We start from the raw sequence: 20,129 nt of genomic DNA, 5'->3' as shown, positions 1-20,129 counted from the left end.
TCTTTCCCAACAGCAGGGTCTTTTCCAATGATTCTTCTCTTCTCATGAGGTGGCCAAAGTATTGGAGCCTCAGCTTCACGATCTGTCCTTCCAGGGAGCACTCAGGGCTGATTTCCTTAAGAATGGATAGGTTTGATCTTCTTGCAGTCCATGGGACTCTCAAGAGTCTCCTCCAGCACCATAATTCAAAAGCATCAATTCTTCGGCGATCAGCCTTCTTTATGGTCCAGCTCTCACTTCCATACATCACTACTGGGAAAACCATAGCTTTAACTATACGGACCTTTGTCGGCAAGGTGGTGTCTCTGCTTTTTAAGATGCTGTCTAGGTTTGTCATTGCTTTTCTCCCAAGAAGCAGCCGTCTTTTAATTTCGTGACTGCTGTCACCATCTGCAGTGATCAAGGAGCCCAAGAAGGTAAAATCTCTCACTGCCTCCATTTCTTCCCCTTCTATTTGCCAGGAGGTGATGGGACCAGTGGCCATGATCTTGGTTTTTTTGATGTTGAGCTTCAGACCATATTTTGCGCTCTCCTCTTTCACCCTCATTAAAAGGTTCTTTAATTCCTCCTCACTTTCTGCCATCAAGGTTGTGTCATCTGCATATCTGAGGTTGTTGATATTTCTTCCGGCAATCTTAATTCCGGCTTGGGATTCATCTAGTCCAGCCTTTCGCATGATGAATTCTGCATATAAGTTAAATAAGCAGGGAGACAATATACAACCTTGTCGTACTCCTTTCCCAATTTTGAACCACTCAGTTGTTCCATATCCAGTTCTAACTGTAGCTTCTTGTCCCACATAGAGATTTCTCAGGAGACAGATGAGGTGATCAGGCACTCCCATTTCTTTAAGAACTTGCCATAGTTTGCTGTGGTCGACACAGTCAAAGGCTTTTGCATAGTCAATGAAGCAGAAGTAGACGTTTTTCTGGAACTCTCTAGCTTTCTCCATAATCCAGCGCATGTTTGCTATTTGGTCTCTGGTTCCTCTGCCCTTTCGAGTTCTCGGTCCACATACTGCCTAAGCCTGCCTTGTAGAATTTTAAGCATAACCTTGCTAGCGTGTGAAATGAGCGCAATTGTGCGGTAGTTGGAGCATTCTTTGGCACTGCCCTTCTTTGGAATTGGGATGTAGACCTATCTTCTCCAATCCTCTGGCCATTGCTGAGTTTTCCAAACTTGCTGGCATATTGGGTGTAGCACCTTAACAGCATCATCTTTTAAAATTTTAAATAGTTCAGCTGGAATATCATCACTTCCACTGGCCTTGTTATTAGCAGTGCTTTCTAAGGCCCATTTGACTTCACTCTCCAAGATGTCTGGCTCAAGGTCAGCAACCACACTACCTGGGGTGTACGGAACCTCCATGTCTTTCTGGTATAATTCCTCTGTGTATTCTTGCCACCTCTTCTTGATGTCTTCTGCTTCTGTTAGGTCCTTACCACTTTTGTCCTTGATTATGGTAATCTTTGTACGAAATGTTCCTTTCATATCTCCAATTTTCTTGAACAGATCTCTGGTTTTCCCCATTCTATTGTTTTCCTCTGTTTCTTTGCATTGCTCATTTAAGAAGACCCTCTTGTCTCTCCTTGCTGTTTTTTGGAAATCTGCATTCAGTTTCCTGTATCTTTCCCTATCTCCCTTGCATTTTGCTTGCCTCCTCTCCTCCGCTATTTGTAAGGCCTCGTTGGACAGCCATTTTGCTTTCTTGCATTTCCTTTTCCTTGGGATGGTTTTCGTTGCTGCCTCCTGTATAATATTACGAGCCTCCATCCATAGTTCTTCAGGCACTCTGTCCACCAAATCTAAATTCTTAAACCTTTTCCTCACTTCCACTGTGTATTCATAAGGGATTTGATTCACATTGTATCTTACTGGCCCAGTGGTTTTTCCTACTTTCTTCAGTTTAAGCTAGAATTTTGCTATAAGAAGCTGATGATCTGAGTTACAGTCAGCTCCAGGTCTTGTTTTTGCTGATTGTATAGAGCTTCTCCATCTTTGGCTGCAGAAAATATAATCAATCTGATTTCGATGCTGCCCATTTGGTGATATCCATGTGTAGAGTCGTCTCTTGTGTTGTTGGAAGAGAGTGTTTGTGATGACCAGCTTGTTCTCTTGACAGAACTCTATTAGCCTTTGCCCTGCTTCATTTTGAACTCCAAGGCCAAACTTGCCAGTTGTTCCTTTTATCTCTTGATTCCCTACTTTAGCATTCCAATCCCCTGTAATGAGAAGAACATCCTTCTTTGGTGTCATTTTTAGAAGGTGTTGTAGGTCTTCATAGAATTGGTCAATTTCACTTTCTTCAGCTCCGGTAGTTGGTGCATAAACTTGGATTACTGTGATGTTAAAAGGTCTGCCTTGGATTCGTATCGAGATCATTCTGTCATTTTGAGATTGCATCCCATCACAGCTTTTGCCACTCTTTTGTTGACTATGAGGGCCACTCCATTTCTACTACGGGATTCTTGCCCACAGTAGTAGATATGATAGTCACCCGAACTGAATTCGCCCATTCCCTTCCATTTTAGTTCACTGATGCCCAGGATGTCGATATTTATTCTTGTCATCTCATTTTTGACCACATCCAGCTTACCTCCATTCATGGTTCTTACATTCCAGGTTCCTATGCAATATTTTTCTTTACAGCATCGGACTTTCCTTTCGCTTCCAGGCATATCCGCAACTGAGCGTCCTTTCGGCTTTGGCCCAGCCGCTTCATCAGCTCTGAATCTACTTGTACTTGTCCTCCGCTCTTCCTCAGTAGCATGTTGGACGCCTTCCGACCTGAGGGGCTCATCTTCCAGCGTCATAACTTTTATATGCCTGTTGTCTTTGTCCATGGAGTTTTCTTGGCAGGGATACTGGAGCAGCTTGCCAGTTCCTTCTCCAGGTGGATCACGTTTAGTCAAAACTCTCCACTATGACCTGTCCATCTTGGGTGGCCCTGCATGGCATAGCTCATAGCTTCTCTGAGTTATTCAAGCCCCTTCGCCACGACAAGGCATTGATCCAGCTGCAGCTGTAGCGGTTCCTATTTATCTACTTGCATTTTGATGTGCTTTCGAACTGCTAGGTTGGCAGGAGCTGGGACCGAGCAACGGGAGCTCACCCCGTCACAGGGATTCGAACCGCCGACCTTCTGATCAGCAAGCCCTAGGCTCAGTGGTTTAGCCCACAGCGCCACCTGGGTCCCCTATTGTCTACTCTGATGAGCAGCAAGTCCTGAGGGTTTCAGATGATGTTTTCCCAGCTCTGCTAGGAATTGAACTTGGGACATTTTTTGCATGCAGAGCATATGCTCTGCCCCTGAGCCCTTTTTGTCTGGACACTAAGCTTTCAAGCATAAGGATGACAAAGGGAAACCTGTTTTTCTGTCATACTTAATTCCTTTCCTGCAATACAGCCTAGAAAAAAAATGGAAGGTATTCAAATCAGAACTTAGTTTTTTTAAAAAAGAATGATTATGATTTGGAATAGATTATATTTATAAAAACGGGATGGGGGTGTGTGCTGTGGGTTAAACCACAGAGCCTAGGGCTTGCCGATCAGAAGGTCGGCGGTTCGAATCCCCGCAACGGGGTGAGCTCCCGTTGTTCGGTCCCAGCTCCTGCCAACCTAGCAGTTCAAAAGCAGTTCAAATAGGTACCACTCCGGCGGGAAGGTAAACGGCATTTCCGTGCGCTGCTCTGGTTCGCCAGAAGCGGCTTTGTCATGCTGGCCACATGACCTGGAAGCTATAAGCCGGCTCCCTCGGCCAATAATGCAAGATGAGCGCCACAACCCCAGAGTTGGTCACGACTGGACCTAATGGTCAGGGGTTCCTTTACCTTTACCCTTATATTCATAAAAAAAATTGTATACCACTGCATCATTTTACACACACACACACACACACACACACACACACACACACACACACTGGTACCTTGGTTTACAAACTTAATCCTTTCCTAATGAGGCCTCCCTCCCACTGCCGGTGCCCTTCCACCGTTCGGATTCCATTCTTAGACCAAGGTAAAGTTCTCAAACCGTTTTGTGGAGTTTGTAAACCAAATACTGTAGTTCTTAAACCAGACTGTTCTTAAACCGAGGTACCATTGTATATCAAAGTGGTTTACAGCAAAAAAAATTATAATACAATAAAAAGTTAAACGGGCATTAACTGACCATTGCGGAAAGATGTCTTGTTAAATGCCTTCATAGGCTGAGAGGAACAGAAACATTTTCAGCAGCCGTTTAATAGTTGGCAGAGTATTCCACAAGATTGGGGTGATGACTCTAAAGGGCTTCTTGTCAAATGAGCCTCACCAACTTTGGGAACAACCCAAGATGCTCCTGCAGGTGATCTCAGTGATTGAGCTGGGATAAAAGAGTTCCAGGCAATCCCTGAGGTGCCCTGAACCTAAGTTTTTCAGGATTTTGTAAACACACACAAGAATCCTGAGCAGTAATGAGAAGCCAGTACAGTTGTTGAACGATGCTGTGTTGTGTGCTCTCAAGCAGAGCCCCAGCAGGAGCTTCTGAACCAAACCCAAGGGCAGCCCCACAAAGAGCAGCATTACAGTAATCCAGCCTTGAGGTTACCAACACATGAGCTACAGTAGTCAGGCTATCTCTGTATAGGAATAGCCATAGGTTGTGAAGCACACGAAGCTGGTAAAAGGCACTCCTAGCCACAAAGTATGCTTGAATCTTGGGTGACAAAGATGTATCCAGGAGTATCCCCAAGCTACATGCATACTCCTTCACAGGGAGTGCAACCCCATCTAAAACTAGTGACTTTCCAAACATGGGAATCACCCATCCAAAGAGCCCCGGTCTTGCCAGGGTTCATGTACACTTTATTGACCTCATCCAGTCCACCAGTGCATCCAGACAACAGTCCAAAGCTTTCATAGTCTCTCTTGATTTGGATTTTACAAGCCATGTGAAAATAACTTGAATGGTGAAATCTGTGCAGCTTGTGCTGTGAACAATTCATTGCAAAGGGATGTTTTTAACAGCTAGGATTTGATGAGTTTTTTATACCATAAAGCTGCAGCTGTGTCAACTTACTCCTGAGTAATTCCATTGCACCTAGTTCACAGGGAACTGCTTTTTGGTGCCATCATCCAACACTAGAGGAGAATATTTATACTGGATTCTAAATGAAACCTACCGGTAATCTATTCTAAGTCTTTAACTTGAATTCTTTCATGGAACTTTGTAGTGAATATTAAATTTGTTTTTAAATCACTGGTACAGTATTGAGAAGCACATTTTACAATATAATTTTTCAACCGAAGCATGTATTTCCCATATCTTGGGAAATTGTAATGTTTTTATTGTGCATGCACAGCTTATGTTACTGTTCTATAGCTGCTTTCTTTCCTAATAAATGACGTGCATTTAAAATCCCCACATTGTTCATTTCTTTTAGAAGCTACATGGCATACAAAGGAAGAGGCATGTCTGTATGCAGGAAACATCGACAGCAATGATTACCTTAAAGCGCATCTTGGCCATGCACTTGAACCGAGACACCTCTCGGGTGCAAATCTTGGTAAAAATCTATCCCTGTGCACAATTAGTAATGAAGATGCCAAATGCAGCCAGCAATGGGTGCTACACCGTGACTGCTTAATGCAAATAATTGTGTTCTATATAGAGTCTGGCAGGTGGCCCACTTTTAGATTATCGAGGAAGGTACAGTGAATCACATTGTATATAAAGGAAAGGAATCAAACTGTAAGGAGATGTGTTATTTCCTTTTTAATGCACACTAGTATTACGTGCCACCCTTCTGCTTTCATTAGTACTGTCACAAATTCTTGCTCCTGATAACTTGAGGCACAATCTAGCCAAACCTGAACACTTTGACAAGCCATTGAGCGTTTCATCTACTTGAAACTTCCCCACTGAAAAAGACAACACTTTTACTCGGGTGTAAGGGCTACTGAGTCCATTAGAGGTTACTTCCATGTAAAGCTAGCTGTCTGGTTCACACTTTACCTTAATGTTGGCTTGATCTTGCCATTTTCCATGGGCAGTAAAGTGGATTAACCTTAAACAGAAACTACTCGAGCCCACCAACTAATTTAGCCAGAAAGGCATTTAAAAAAACCTTTTAACCAAAGAACCAACTCAGAAGAGAAAGGGAGGCTGGCAGAGTCAACATCAGATGGACTACAATAACATTAGTTACCACCTCCTGTTTCAGTGCAGGTACCATAGTTATTTTTGTTTTCAGTACTGTATGGAGTTCTCAGTATGCCTAGTGTATTTTTTATACATTTGAGCCAATTTGCAGATTAGTAAAAAAAGAAGATATAAATTTGTTTAGACATACACACACAACAAATGTATTCAGCTGTAAATAGTGATACAGAAACTCAAAGCTACTGAACAGTTCCAACATTTGCTGTTTTAAGCCTTTGCTGACATTAGGAAAGTGGATTGAAAGACCTTTGGTATAAAACACCAAAAATTACAAAACTTAGCAGTTTGGTCAACAGTAAAAGGCATATTTAGAATATTTACAATGAAGGTCAACAGGACTTACTCCTAAGTTAGTACATGTAGTATTTTAACCAAATGTCCTGATCTTATTTTTGGCCTCTATATATACACATTTTGGACCTTTCCAGCCCTCCTGTTCTATTTTCTGCACTAGATCAGTATTCCACTTCTTCCATAATTGATTGGGGTGTAAAGGAGGATCGACCCAATCCTGTTTGCTGCATTTTTCACAAAAATAACAAATGAGCTTTGTTTTTAAAAAAGAAGAGTACCTAAAGTTCACAGCTCAGAGTCAACCGATTATGCAGCTCCTAGAAGATTTTCTTAGTGTACAGCTTTGGGAAGGAGCACCTTTATATCCATACTTCCAAATGAACAGGACTTCAGCACAATTCCAGTGCTACAATATATACATAAATACATTTCAAAAACCTTTCCCCTACAAAAATATATGTGGTCTTCTGAACTGATCGATATCTTTATGCTGGATTGTTCTTGCAGCATTTACTGTTCTTGCTTTAGGAAAGTTATTCATGGTCTGCAAAAGTGTCTCCAGGACAGTTTGAGGATAAATCTTCTTTATCTGGAAGATTTTTTAAAAAGAGCATTATACAATTGTCTGAAGAAAAGCACACTGGACTGAGATACTAAGCCTTTTTTTGGGGGGGGGGAGAGCTGTAAATTAGAAAAGATAAAACAAGCCACACACAGTGATACTAAACAGGTTGTTGAAAATAATTGCAGATATGGCCTGCAGTTATCAAGAGCAGGGGGGGTTTCCATTTATGGTGAGCATCCCCAAACAGAAGTACATTAAGAGCATCATTCCTTTTCCTCTTGCAATCAACTCAAAAGAAAAAAATTGGGAATACAATAACCTTTAAGGTTCTCAAAGAAACAAATTTAGGTTTATATTGCATGAAGACTTTTGTTGTGCAAAGGTGACTCATGCATCTTTTGGCCAAGGCATTAGATACTGTTAAGTTTCCATTAACAGACCAACTAAAGAGGAGGGCTCAGCTATATTAATACTTGGAATTTTTCTTACCATCATAGGTTGTTCCACACCAAATGCAGTAGAGGTGTTCTTCCCTTAGATATGCTGTCAACATGATTAACTTTTCTGATTCCTGTTTGACAAATGAAATACACCTTTAAGAATAAACGGATTATGCATTAATTTTGAAATTATTTTAGCTTATTAATTTAGATCAGGGGTCAGCAAACTAAGGGCCGCAGGCCAGATCAGGCCCAATTGCCTTCAGGGGATTCTGCTCGTTTGGGTTGTGCCATTTCCACCCCTGTGCATTCCATTCCCCCCCTCTCCCTCACACACACTGTGGCCGTGCCTTCTCCCTCCCTCCTCCTGGCTTCTCCCCACCCTGCCTAGAGGAGGAAGGGGGCTGGGCTGAGCTGAGCTGGCTGAGCACCATTTTAAGCAACCCCTCTCCGGACCGAGCCCTTTCATGCTGCTCATCTTCCTGCTGCTGCCGCTCTAGTGGGCCAGAGAGTGGAGCGGAGCGGACAAGCTTGCTTTGCCTACTCATGAGAAGCAGCAGCAGCAGCGGCAGCCCCTGGGAAGGTAAGCGCAGTGGCTGGGGCTGAGGGGTGGGGAGGAGGACTACTAGCCCCCCTCACCTGCTTCTCCGGCCTGCCACAAGGTCCGAGGGACCAGCCCATGGCTAAAAAAATTTGCCGACCCCCGATTTAGATTATTGAAGTGCAATGCAGTTTTCAGTGGTATCTAAACCCTACACTTACGTCAAACTCATCTTCCTCTTTTTCTTCCTCCTCCTCGTCCTCTGCATTCACGTCATCTTCTTTTTCCTCCTCCACCCTTAACCAGAACCACATCTCTTTGGGGGATTCAAGGCCCTTTAAAGCAAAAGTTTGGCAGTAACAACCAAAATACCCCACCCCATCAATTTCTTGGCAATTTGGAAAGAGAAAAAGGTGCAACTTTGCACTCCTGGAAAAGCATAATGCTCAAAAGCTATTTTCTGGAAAAGATGGGGACCGTGTCTAAGTTGTATGTAGTTCTTAGACAATAAAAACAGGAAGGCAGGCAGGGAAGTAAACCAGAAGAGAGTTGGTTCTTTTTTGCTTTCAGCCTGTCAATGCAGCACACTTGACTTACGATGATGTGGGTGGATGGACAAGCTCATTAAAAAGTTGGTCTGGTAGGCTATGCATAATTACTTTCAGTAAATGTTACTCATCCAAAGTCTTTGGGTCACAAATGCACAAAAACGCTTGAAAAGAATTATTTATTTAAACTTACTTTCTGCATATCTAGTTGCTGACAGGCTTTCTGACTTTTCACAAGGTCTCGTTTTACTTGCAGTTGCTCCTGTTTGGTCTTCAATCTCAATCTTAAAAGTAAAATGAAATAATAACCAATAAACATAACTTGGACTAGCTGAGATATTACACTGATAGTTTATATGTAGCTATCAATTTGTTTTGTTCACCATCGTGGGAGTTGTACGATGGGCAGTTTAGAAGTGCTACAAAACCAAACTACTATATTACACACACCTTATAGGACCCAGATCACTGTGAGCAGCTCCCATCATCCCTGACCTTTGACCATGCTGGTAGGGGCTTGTGGGAGTTGTAGTCCAATAACATGTGGAGGACTCTATGCTAACTACCCCTGGTGTAGTTCATACTGGCAATACCTGATGGCGATATTTGATGGGAAAGATAACCCCACACAGCACTGTTCCTCAACCTAGTGCTCTCCTGATGATGTGGACTCCAAATCCAATCAGCCCCAGTGGTTCTAGAAACCACTACGCTGGCTGTCGCTGGCCTCAATTGACTGGCAGCAATTTTCAGAGTTTCAGACAAGAGTCTTGCCCGGCCGTTTCTGCAGAGGTCATGGATTCAACATGGGACCTTCTGCATGCAAGCAAGTGCTCTACCATGAAGGCACAATCCTTCCCATAAATAATACAATTCTTCTTCGCAAAGAGAAGAGGAGGAATGAAGCCCTTGCACATTACTTGAAGAGGTCAGCCGTCTGTTCTTCCGCTTGTTTCCTCATATGCATTTTTCTCCTGTAGTTTTCCAAGTTTTCTTCAGCTTTCCGTTTCTTCACTTCTTCATGGCCAAGCCCACTTCTGCCTGTTCCAAGTTCAAAGCGCTAGTTAACACTTCAAGAGGCGCCGTGTTTGAACTTTACAACATTAAAAAGGAGAGAATGGACACAAACCTGTGGTAATGTTCAGAGGAATAGGCTCGACAATCCCCTTTCCTGCAGAAAACAAGAAAACAAGAAAACACATGATCATTGCTATTAGACGCATTTGTGTTCCTTTCATCACAGGAGCTCAGAGTGGCTTGTAATGGGGTTCTCACATTATCTTTACAACAAACCCTGTGAAGTGGGTCAGACCGTGAGTTAATGACACACCTTAGGCTATCTGCTTGGCGTCTGAACAGAGATTTGAGTCTACCCTGGTCAAAGTCCACACTGCAAGTATTGTTTTGCACAGGTTCTCTGTATCTTTCATGTACATGCATCATTTCAAACAATATCTACTGGAGAAATGAAATTTACTGAACAGATAACAGGCCTTCGCCATAACTTGAAAAAATAACAATTATATGATTAACAAAGGGTACGTGAAAGAAAACAACGTGAGAAACTACATAACTTTTACATAACGTGGTACTCCTTTATTACGGTACATATGCATCAAAGAAAGAACATGCATTTAAACCACCTAAGACACATGGAAGCATGTGGAATGATATTTTTTAAACCAGCAACTGTAGAAATAATTTTTTATTTGACTATATTACTAATGTGAATATCTGGATGTGGTTGGGGCTGTTTTTGAGGGGGGTTGGGGAAAACTGTATTTGATTGCTTGTACTTGATTATATGTTGTTCTTATATTCAACTAATAAAATATTTTTAAAAAAGGAAAGAAATGATAGGCAAAAATTATAGGTCGTCTTATACACGGACAGTGACAATTTGGCATGTGATTGGTTGCTGCAGCAAGGCCTGCTGATGATTGGCTGTGGCAAAAACTGAACGATATATTGAAAAATCACTCAGGTCTATTACACAGACATTCCCATGATGTCTCAACCCAAGCCTTCTGTTTTAATTGGATTGTTTGTGTATTTTAATTTTATATTTTTATATTTTAATGCTTGTGTCATTGGTTTTTATACTTCTAAACCACTTTGAAGCCTATTTTGGCATTAATAGGTATATAAATTAATAATAAAACAACAACAATAATACCATGAAACAGTCTTATTCTGAAAAAGGGAAGCTGAGAAACTCACCACTTTTGCCAAGAGGTTGACCACTTTTATAACCCATCTTCTGAAGCATAGCAAAGCCTTTATTCTCGTTTCCCAAAGCAATGTTTAAAACAGTATCACGTTGTTCTTTCTCCTGCTCTTTTATACTCTTTTGCCGACTTCTCTCGTTAGCTTCCTTTTGCTTTTCTTCTTTCTTAAACACTTCCTTTGTACGCCTCAGCATTGGCATGCCTGGTCTGATGTCCTGACTGAACAAGTCCAAATATCAAACTATTATATAGCAATTACAGAGAGAAATAAATATAGTTTTAAGAGCATTTTCAGTGAACCACATGTAATGCTTAACAGTACATTCCTCAATGTTTTATGGGGCTCACTTCCAGGTAAGGGTACATAGATTGCAGGGTGAATACAGTTTCCAAACAGAATACCACCAATTTTTATTGGAATGATCATTCTTGCATTGGAACAAGGATAGATTACATGCTATGATAAAATCACCACAGTGGTAATTCTGTTGCTGTAATATGCTCACAGAACACACTGTTATATGAAAAGCATGGCAAGGAAATTGAAGGGAAAACCTAGGTGGAATCAGTAGGGAGTTGTAATCCACAGTAATATATTCTGGAATAAGTGTGGGAAGCTTTTGGCACTCCTGATGTTGCTGAACTACAACTCCCATCAGACCCAGCAAGCATGCCCAATGGTCAGAGATGATGGGAGTTGTAGTTCAGCAACATCTAGAGGGTCAAATGTTCCCCATACCTGTTCTAGAGGCTGCTACTTCTGTGCTAGGTCTTACTGAAGGAGACTATAGAAGGGGAATATATTAGAGGTTGACTAGTTCATTGCCGACAAGAAAGGACGGTGGGAAAAGCAGTTGCTGTTGAGAAAGAGTGTAGTCGAAGAGTTAGTCTATGCAGGGATGGGCTTAAGATGGGTTAGGTGGCAGTCTGAATCTATTCTGCCCTCCAGTTCAAGTTCATTTCCCTGGATTTAGGAATAAGCAATTCCTATGCCAGTTTCATGGGCCACTTAAAACATACTCCTCAACCACTTAAAGCCATGTAGCTGGGCTAGAATCATTGAGTTCAGTCACTGTGGCACAGAGGAAGGTATCCTACATTATATGAGGGTGCCAAACTGGAGCTGTAACTCAGGAATTGGATAGCTCTGAAGTGGCAAGAGGAAGGGTGCACAGTTCAGCTTTCAGTTCCAAATGTCACTGGTCATGTTTGATCAATCATCCAAGGCTTCACAAACCATGGGTTATGAAGCTGTAGACAAGCATCATGGCCCTGCACCATTCCCTTGCTCCACCTGATGATCCTCCAGCTGCGCCCCAGATTGAGCACAAAGAGCCTGGGTTGCAGTAAGCCAGAGTTCCTGATACACCAGAACTAGGAAGCTCTGGCTTAAAGCAAGCCAGGATCTTCACACCTCAGCCAGTATGCAGCCAGAGAGTGCAAAGCTTTGGCACTTGGTTTATTCTTTATAAGGTTTTGGATGATCACACATATGCAGCCATTGTGCCTCTTGGAAAGTCCTTTTCTCTGGTTTCCAAAAAAAACATGATACATCCAATTTAGAGATGGATAAGTGATTAACACTCTTCTTGCCCAAAAGAAAGGACTGGTGGAAAAGTTGTTGATGCAGAAAAAGAGTGGAGCAGTCAGTACAGTTAGTCCATGCAATGGTGCACTAAAGGAACTGACAGAAGTCAGAACAACGTTTGCACATAGTTTGAGACTGCAAGACCTGGGTCCCCAGATGTTGTTGGACTACAACTCCTATCATCCTTAGCCAGCTTAGCCAATGGTCAGGGATGGTGGGAGCTATAGTCCAACAACATATGGGGACTCATGGATGAAGAACCCTCTTCTAGGTGATATCAACTTGAAGCATTTTAGCCAGACCTCTTACTCAAAAATAATTGAAAAGTTCTGTATCTGAGACACCACAAATAGCTTCAATTATTAGTGTACGTGTGAGGCACTGGCAAGTTTGATAAGTTTAGAAAAACATTGCACTTACTTAACATTAATAAAGGAATCCGACATGTAGTCATCTTCTTCATCACCCATGATTGGTATTAATACTCCACTTGCAGCCCTCTTGCCTATAAACAATATTTTTCTAGCTTTTAGAATGCATTGAAAATAGCTAAAGTTTTCACTGATTTTTTGGGGGAAAAATTATTTCGTGTACAGTATTTATATCTAACTTTCTCTCAGCTTGGGAGAACTTACAATTAAAAACATTATTATAAAATACAAATTAACAAAAACAAACTGTAACTTTGTTACAGCTAATAGTTGCCACAATTTTCAGAGTGGTCTGGTGGGAGAAACAGTAAGCTGTAAACTGCCCAGAATGGCTGGGGAAACCCAGCCAGATGGGCATGGTATAAATAAAAAAAAATAAGAATAAAAATTATAATTTCATTTAGTGTTCCTAGAAAGAGAGTGAACTTTAGGGGCACTGAACCTTTAGATAAATGTGGTGGCTCAGTTAGATGAAATCCCACCTAGAAACAACTGAAAAGCAAAAGCAACAAATAGCCTTGTGGCACCATAAATACTAGAAAGTTTATTATGACTGATGCCCAACATCATCATGCCAATCAGGCTGCTCACCCCCAAAAGCCTTATACATCAAGTGGGATTGTAGCCTGGCATATACAGCACAATTCTGGTTTATCTATCAAATGAGCAAGTCCCACTGGATTCAAGAGGACTTGCTCCCTGCTAAGAATGCACATTAGCAAGGAAGAGGTGTCATACATTTCAGATATTAAACACAGCCCCTCATTATTACCCGTCTCTCCATATTAACTGAATATAATAAGAGCCCTGTCCAATCAGATGAAAAGTCTATCTAGCCTAACATCCTGCCGTGCATAGTAAAATAACAGAACAATCTTGCTTAAGGACTAATGCATTATTAGTCCTTAAGCAAGTCCTTAAGCCACCCTCTGATCTCTGGATGGAGGGCAGTATAAAATAAAATGATCCAGAGATCACAGGGTGGCTTACAATATACAAAAAAACAAGAATACATACTACAATAACAAACAAGTGCAATTACACCCCCTGCCCCTACACAGGTGTTATTATTATTAACAGCACCAGCTTTCGTGAACTACAGTCCACTTCATAGGATACATGAAGTCGTATCCTCTGTGCTGCAACTACGCGCGCGCGCACACATATATAGTGGGGTGGAAAACAGCCCTCTCGCCCTGGCGTTCCCCCAGCAACTAGTATTCAGAAACACGCTGCATCTGATCGTGGAAGTTGCATACAGCCATCCTAGCACCACAGAATTGCAAGGGAGCCTTAGGGTCATCTAGTCCAACCCCCCTCCAAGCAGGAACCCCGTGGCTAGCAGCTGCCGATAGCCTGACCGAACAACCTGCCCAACATTCGCCAGCAACGCTCAAATCTGCACCATCAGCTCTTTATCATTGGTATTCCCTACCAGCCTCCGCGCGCCTCTCCCATCCACCGAAGTCTTGCTCCCTTGTGTTCCAGTCTCTCGGCAACTGCGCAGGTGCGCATGCGTACCTCCTACCGGCCAGCTTCCGGGTATGGAATGCGCTTGCGCGGCGGCCGGCGCTTCCTCAGCTGGTGGGGAGAGAGGGATTCGGTTACTGAGCGGTGCGCTATGGCGACGTCAGGTGTTTGCCCCTTTCTGTCAAACGTCGCAGTGGTCTGCGGTGCCGTGAACTGTCGGAAGAGGTGGGTCTGGGAGACGAAGGACTTACTTGCGGTGGGGGCGGGGGAGAAGAGCCGCAGGGCCAATATGCAGGGGTGGCGGTTGGGTGGCGTAAGGGGGAAAGCACTTTAACTGGGTCCCTGTGGGGGGGGGGAGAACAACGGTGGCTCCTACGGGTGGGCAGCGGGGTCAAGTTAAGGTGGTGCGCTGCTTTCGCGGCGGGGTGCTCCGGCCTTTAGGGCAGGCAGGCGCTTTCGAGAGGGGCGGGCAGGTGTTTTGAGTGGCGGGTTTCCTTATCGCTGTGGCTGCCTGCCCTTGACACCAGGGTGGCAGGCCTTGGGGCTGGATATCCGAAACCGCCGTTTCCTCTGACTGGCAATGGCCCCTCGGGGATCTCTTGCCACTGGGGGTTGATAACTCGCACCTTCTGCATGCAAATCAAAACACACGAGCTTATTTATGGATCTCCCTCCGAAACTGAGCGGGGCTTTAAAGCGCTGGGGGGGGGCATCCCCAGGAGCTACAGCAGTTTCACACCATTTATGCAGCAGCAAGCACTAAGCAGGCAGCTGTCGATAGTCTGGGCTCTCTGTTGCTGATTCCAGTGGTGCAGTTCTCAGTTTATTATTATGTCCCATTCATAGCTCACCCTGTCCTTATGAGGTGGGAAGCGATGAGCAATGGAGCCTTTTCAGCAGCAGTACTCATGGCAGTGGAATCCTCTCCCGGGAGACATTTAACTGGCACTTACTCCTCCTAGCTTTTAGGCACCTCGCGACAAGCAATTTCCTTCCTACAATTTTGATGCTTCAGGGTTTAATTCCGCCTTCATTGCCTTGCAGTTATTCTCCCCGACCCTCTTTTTTATATCCATGGTTTATTTTGTTCCTATCTTTTTGTATACTGTATGCAAATTGATATTTTATTTTATTATGGTTGTTATTTGACTTGGAAGCTTCTGTGGAGAATATTTTAAATAAATTCAGCAGAGGAAACTGAGATCACAAACTCTGGTTTCACTCTTGTCTGAATAATATTTTACTTATAACAGTAGCGGAGGATCCCGCATCCCTTAGGTAAATGAATACAGGACTGCAAAATAGAAGTTCCATAATCATTATTACTAGCCTGGCAGTGCGCTCTCTCTCTCTCTCAACACTTTCCTCAATTGCACTATTATCTTTAATTAACCCATGTTTACCCTTGATCCTGTGCCCTCCTAATTACCATCTCTCCTGTCATTATCACTCATTATGTTATCCTATCTTTTTCTTCCTCTCTTCAGCATTTGAATGCACCACTGTTTTCCTTATTAAAACAAACCAACTCTTGATCCCTTTTCTAGGTCTGACTACTCCTGCTTACTTTCATGAGCTAAACTTCCTTTTTTCCAACTCTGTTACTGGCCCCCTTCCAGTCTTCCAGCTGCATGTCACTGCTTTTGCCTCCTCATCACCAAATCCAAAAGTCTCTACTCAGTTCTCTTCCTCTTTGATATCTAGGTACAGTACATCACTTTCTCCTACTTGTTTCACTTTGCTTTATGTCCTGGATCTCCTTGATTTTGTTTTCAGATGGCTCTCTTTCTGTCTAGTTGATATTTTGGTGTTTCTAGAGGGGGGAAGCTCTCTTTGTTTTCTTTCTTCATTGTGGTTTCTCAGATTTCTGTGCTTGTATTTGGCTATCTGCTATTCTGTCCCTATACAATGTCCCTGAGTAACGTTATCACATATCATGGCTTTCAGTACAATACACTGATGACACCCAACTCTACCTAAGAACTTTCTTCATTCTAGTGCATTTCTAAGTGTGTATTTGATATTTAAACTGCCATTAGGAATAAGAAAATAATAATAATTATTGTTCTATGTTATGTTTTCTCATAGGAAATAAGTACGCCTGTAACAAAAGTAGATTTTAGCCAGCCATGGAGCTTGCTCACAGTTTGTTATTAAATGAAGAAGCTTTGGCTCAAATCACAGAAGCAAAGCGACCAGTTTTTATCTTTGAATGGCTGCGGTTTCTTGACAAAGTGCTAGGAGCGGCTAACAAGGTATGCCATGTCCCCTCCCACCAGTCTTTGGTTTTTATATAGTCCTTTTTCACTGAGTTTCATGGGGCTTGCTCCCAGATCAGTGTAAAGGATTGCAGTCTAACTCCATGACATTATTATGTAGTTCACTAATTCATATATTTAAAAGATCTGATTTGCCCATAATTTGAGATGAATGTTATGTCCTGAGCTGTAATTCCCTTTCCAAGTTTGTTTTAAGTGAATTTGTATCAGCAGTTTCAGAGAAATGCCAGAAGCATTTAGGCAAATGGGCCAGTGGATTAGGCCAGTACCAGCTTCATTAAATAAACCTCCAAATATCATGAATGTCAGGACATCTTACTGAAAAATAAAATGACTCATGAGGAGTGGCTATAGCTCTACTAGCAAAAACATCCCAGAAATAAAAATACTTGAATAGCAATCATCTGAAAGAATTAAGCATTTGAATGTTGAATTGTGAAAATCAGAGCAAATAAAATTTTAATTTGTTTTGTTAACAGACGGATGTAAAAGAAAAACAAAAAAAGCTTGTTGAACAGCTAACTGGTCTTATCAGCAGCTCTCCTGGGCCACCCACCCGGAAATTGCTTGCTAAAAACCTTGCCGCTCTGTATAGCATTGGAGATACTTTTACTGTATTTCAGACACTTGATAAGTGTAATGAAATTATCAAAAGTAAAGATGATACATCAGCCTACTTACCAACCAAACTGTAAGTAACATACAGGACGAGAATGTTGTTACAAGTGACAGTTAACTTGTTAATTTCTAAGAACACCGAAGAAGTAGCTGAGCAGATTTGAATGATTTTTGTGATTCATGCTTACAGAACCCTCAGGGGAATATACCTGTTTAGAAATGACTGATGCCTTGAAGTAACAATGGAATCAATTTCCTACTGTTTTTTGTCACAATATTGGTTGTGACAAAAATGATGCAACTGAGGGTGGGAGGGTAACTGAGAACATAAGATCCTGCTAGATCAGACCATTTAGTTCAGCATCCTAGATGATGGGCAGTAATATTTAAAGCAGGATTATGTAGATGCTGCATGATATCAGTGGAAGAAAGTGTTCGTTTGATTAGCATTAGTCTTTAAGCATCCACACTACAGTGAAACCTCTGGTTACGTACCGTCCCCCTTATGAATGCTTCGGGTAATGCGCTCTGCCAACCTGGAAGTACATGCCCCTAGTTGCGACCTTTGCCCCAGGATGCAAAACTCCATTAGCAAAAGCGCGCCTCATGTTAAGAACGCATTACGTTCATAACCGGAGGTACCACTGTATTATTGCAGGAGGAGGGAAGATGAAACAATTCTATAAATGTCTACTTGGAAATAAATAAATTCACTGGGCCTGTAAATCTCCGAGTACATTGCCCACTTCTAAAAGAGCTCTGTTTAGTTTTGTCAAATCACTGTGCTGGCAACATGCAGGACTTGATAGTGTATTGTTTTGCATGTTTACTAAGAAGCAAGTCCTATTGGGGTTTATAGGCAGGCAAATGAGCATAGGATTGCAATGCCGAGGAGTGCTGCTGCATTCTGGATTTGTTATGTGCAGCCTCTGATAGAGAGGCTTTCTTCCATGTGAAAAAGCATGCTTATTGTATTTCTAACACAACACTGTCAAACCGATAGTTACATAAATTCAACTAACGAGTTATGTTTATATGATGTGTGAAGAATTTATATAGTTAAACACAGCCAGTTACGTTGTGGATATATTTGTTATTGTATTTCTAAGTCTAAACATACCTGTGTTTACAGAAGAATTGCAAATGTTTTCTAGCTGGAATATCACTAGAAGTTGTTCTTGATTTGGCTTTTGTGCAGGAGGACAGCAAAAATAAATCTTAATTGAGCACAGTTATATTCCTTCACATGCAGCAATCCAGACTGGATTGATATCTTAGTTTTTCTAAGTGATTACTGAAAAGCAGTTTGAAGGAAACTGAGCCAACCCATTACGTGACATAATTTTACCAGTCACTGTGAAAATCACTTAGGGAATTCTCAGGAGCATCTTCTAGGAACTATATAGGTTATCAAACTACTTGGAATTAAATTCCATGCTTTCAAGACTAGTATGTTATCATCAGACATAAAAAGTCTGAGAAGATTGCATTCTATCCTCATAAAATACTCTTAAAATATTCCAAACTACAGTTGGTGAACATGCTACATTCATTTTGAAATATGTGAGAAATGTGAGTCATTCTTTGGGCGAGAAAAATCCTAATGAGCCTGAGAGTTGAAAAACTTAATGAAACTTGGCATTCGTTTTATCTGTCACCTAATTGCTAATGCATGTGAATTTTTACCTTCTCATTTCTAAAACTATATCTGTGGCCAAAATATAAGTTTGTAGTCTCTGATTTCCTTACAAAGTATACATATCACATAAAACTGCCCTATCTTGCCTGAAGATATTTAAGTTTTGATTTGATGCTTCTATTTGCTTGCATGTTACCTAGAGAAAAAAGACTAATGCTGATTTTGCCTTTTTGTAGCACTGCAGTGGCATGTGTTGGAGCATTTTATGAAAAAATGGGGAGAATGCTGGGTAGTTCTTTTCCAGAAACAGTTAACAATCTCTTAAAGTCTCTGAAAAGTGCTGAGGTGAGTGAAAGCGGTGTTGTAAAAAAACACAAAATCATATTTTTCACTCTTTTCCATATTTAGTTTGTTAGTCTATTTTTTAAAGGACTAAACCCATCAATTAAGGCTTAGAAAAATGTGACTTAAGGCTATTCTGCTGTGTTTTATTTATAATATACGCTTTGTTTAATTAGGATGGCTACATGTCTGTAATTTCCAGGACATACCTGGAATACTGCAGTTTGAACCAGTATTCAGGTGGAAATTGGCAAAAAAATGTCTGGGAAAACCTGGGCATATGGCAACCCATGTGGGCAGTGTCATTTTTTGCCAAATTACCTTAAAAATACTTCAGAAATGCGTCATGACACCAGTTGTGTGGTATCTCTCTCTTTCATACATGAATTATGAGCCATCTCCCTTTGCCCCTCACTTTTTAGATAATTCTCGTAGTTACATTATGAAGACACAAAACAAGTTGTTTCTTATTTCTGCTTCATTCTCTCTTTCTCCCTTTCAAATCCCAATGCAATTTGTAGTCACAGGGCCGGAGTGAAATATTAATGAGTTTGCAGAAAGTCCTAAGTGGGCTGGGTGGTGCTGCAGCATCTTGCCACCGTGATATTTATAAGAATGCGAGATCTCTCCTGACAGACAGAGCTATGGCTGTGCGATGTGCAGTAGCAAAGGTAGGTTTATATTCTTTTGCTATTTATAAACATGCAGGGTTTGTTTGTTCACTAAATCTTCTGTTGATCTTTCCTAAGTGTGTTGTATTTTGACATTATTTAAAATAATAATAATAGTAGTAGTAGTAGTAGTAGTAGTGGTAGTAGTGGTGGTGGTGGTGGTGTCTGGGGTCAACACTATTTCTCCTGTTGCAACCATCACTGCTAGATGTGTCACAGAGTCAGTGTGCACAGTGTAGTTGGGATGTGGGTTTGGTGGCTAGCTTATCTAGAA

At 41.8% G+C, this 20,129-nt stretch overlaps 2 protein-coding genes across 2 annotated transcripts in view; one reads left to right on the top strand and one right to left on the bottom strand.

The window, feature by feature from the left end:
- Nucleotides 1-5,737: 5,737 nt before the first annotated feature.
- GPATCH11 (G-patch domain containing 11) lies at nucleotides 5,738-14,337 on the bottom strand. Its single transcript, XM_035108284.3, has 9 exons — nucleotides 14,272-14,337; nucleotides 12,826-12,910; nucleotides 10,810-11,036; nucleotides 9,719-9,760; nucleotides 9,510-9,630; nucleotides 8,783-8,873; nucleotides 8,263-8,376; nucleotides 7,550-7,631; nucleotides 5,738-7,084 (listed from the first exon to the last, which is right to left on the bottom strand). Exons 2-9 carry the CDS (start codon nucleotides 12,873-12,875, stop codon nucleotides 7,029-7,031), a joined length of 783 nt encoding a protein of 260 aa, XP_034964175.1. The 5' UTR covers nucleotides 12,876-12,910; nucleotides 14,272-14,337; the 3' UTR covers nucleotides 5,738-7,028.
- A 40-nt stretch (nucleotides 14,338-14,377) lies between these two features.
- The window catches only part of HEATR5B (HEAT repeat containing 5B), a 43,603-nt gene continuing 37,851 nt past the window's right edge, over nucleotides 14,378-20,129 (top strand). The window contains exons 1-5 of the mRNA XM_035108283.3: nucleotides 14,378-14,531; nucleotides 16,395-16,561; nucleotides 17,065-17,276; nucleotides 19,079-19,187; nucleotides 19,706-19,855. Of these exons, the coding sequence (XP_034964174.1) occupies nucleotides 16,436-16,561; nucleotides 17,065-17,276; nucleotides 19,079-19,187; nucleotides 19,706-19,855 (597 nt within the window). The 5' untranslated portion in view covers nucleotides 14,378-14,531; nucleotides 16,395-16,435. The remainder of the gene's footprint in view (nucleotides 14,532-16,394; nucleotides 16,562-17,064; nucleotides 17,277-19,078; nucleotides 19,188-19,705; nucleotides 19,856-20,129) is intronic.

The sequence above is a fragment of the Zootoca vivipara genome, chromosome 3 (genome assembly GCF_965207765.1).
Source record: "Zootoca vivipara chromosome 3, rZooViv2.hap1.1, whole genome shotgun sequence".
Classification (NCBI taxonomy): domain Eukaryota; kingdom Metazoa; phylum Chordata; class Lepidosauria; order Squamata; family Lacertidae; genus Zootoca; species Zootoca vivipara.
The sequence above is the reverse complement of the archived record's forward strand: the minus strand, read 5'-3'. Positions and strand labels throughout refer to the sequence as shown.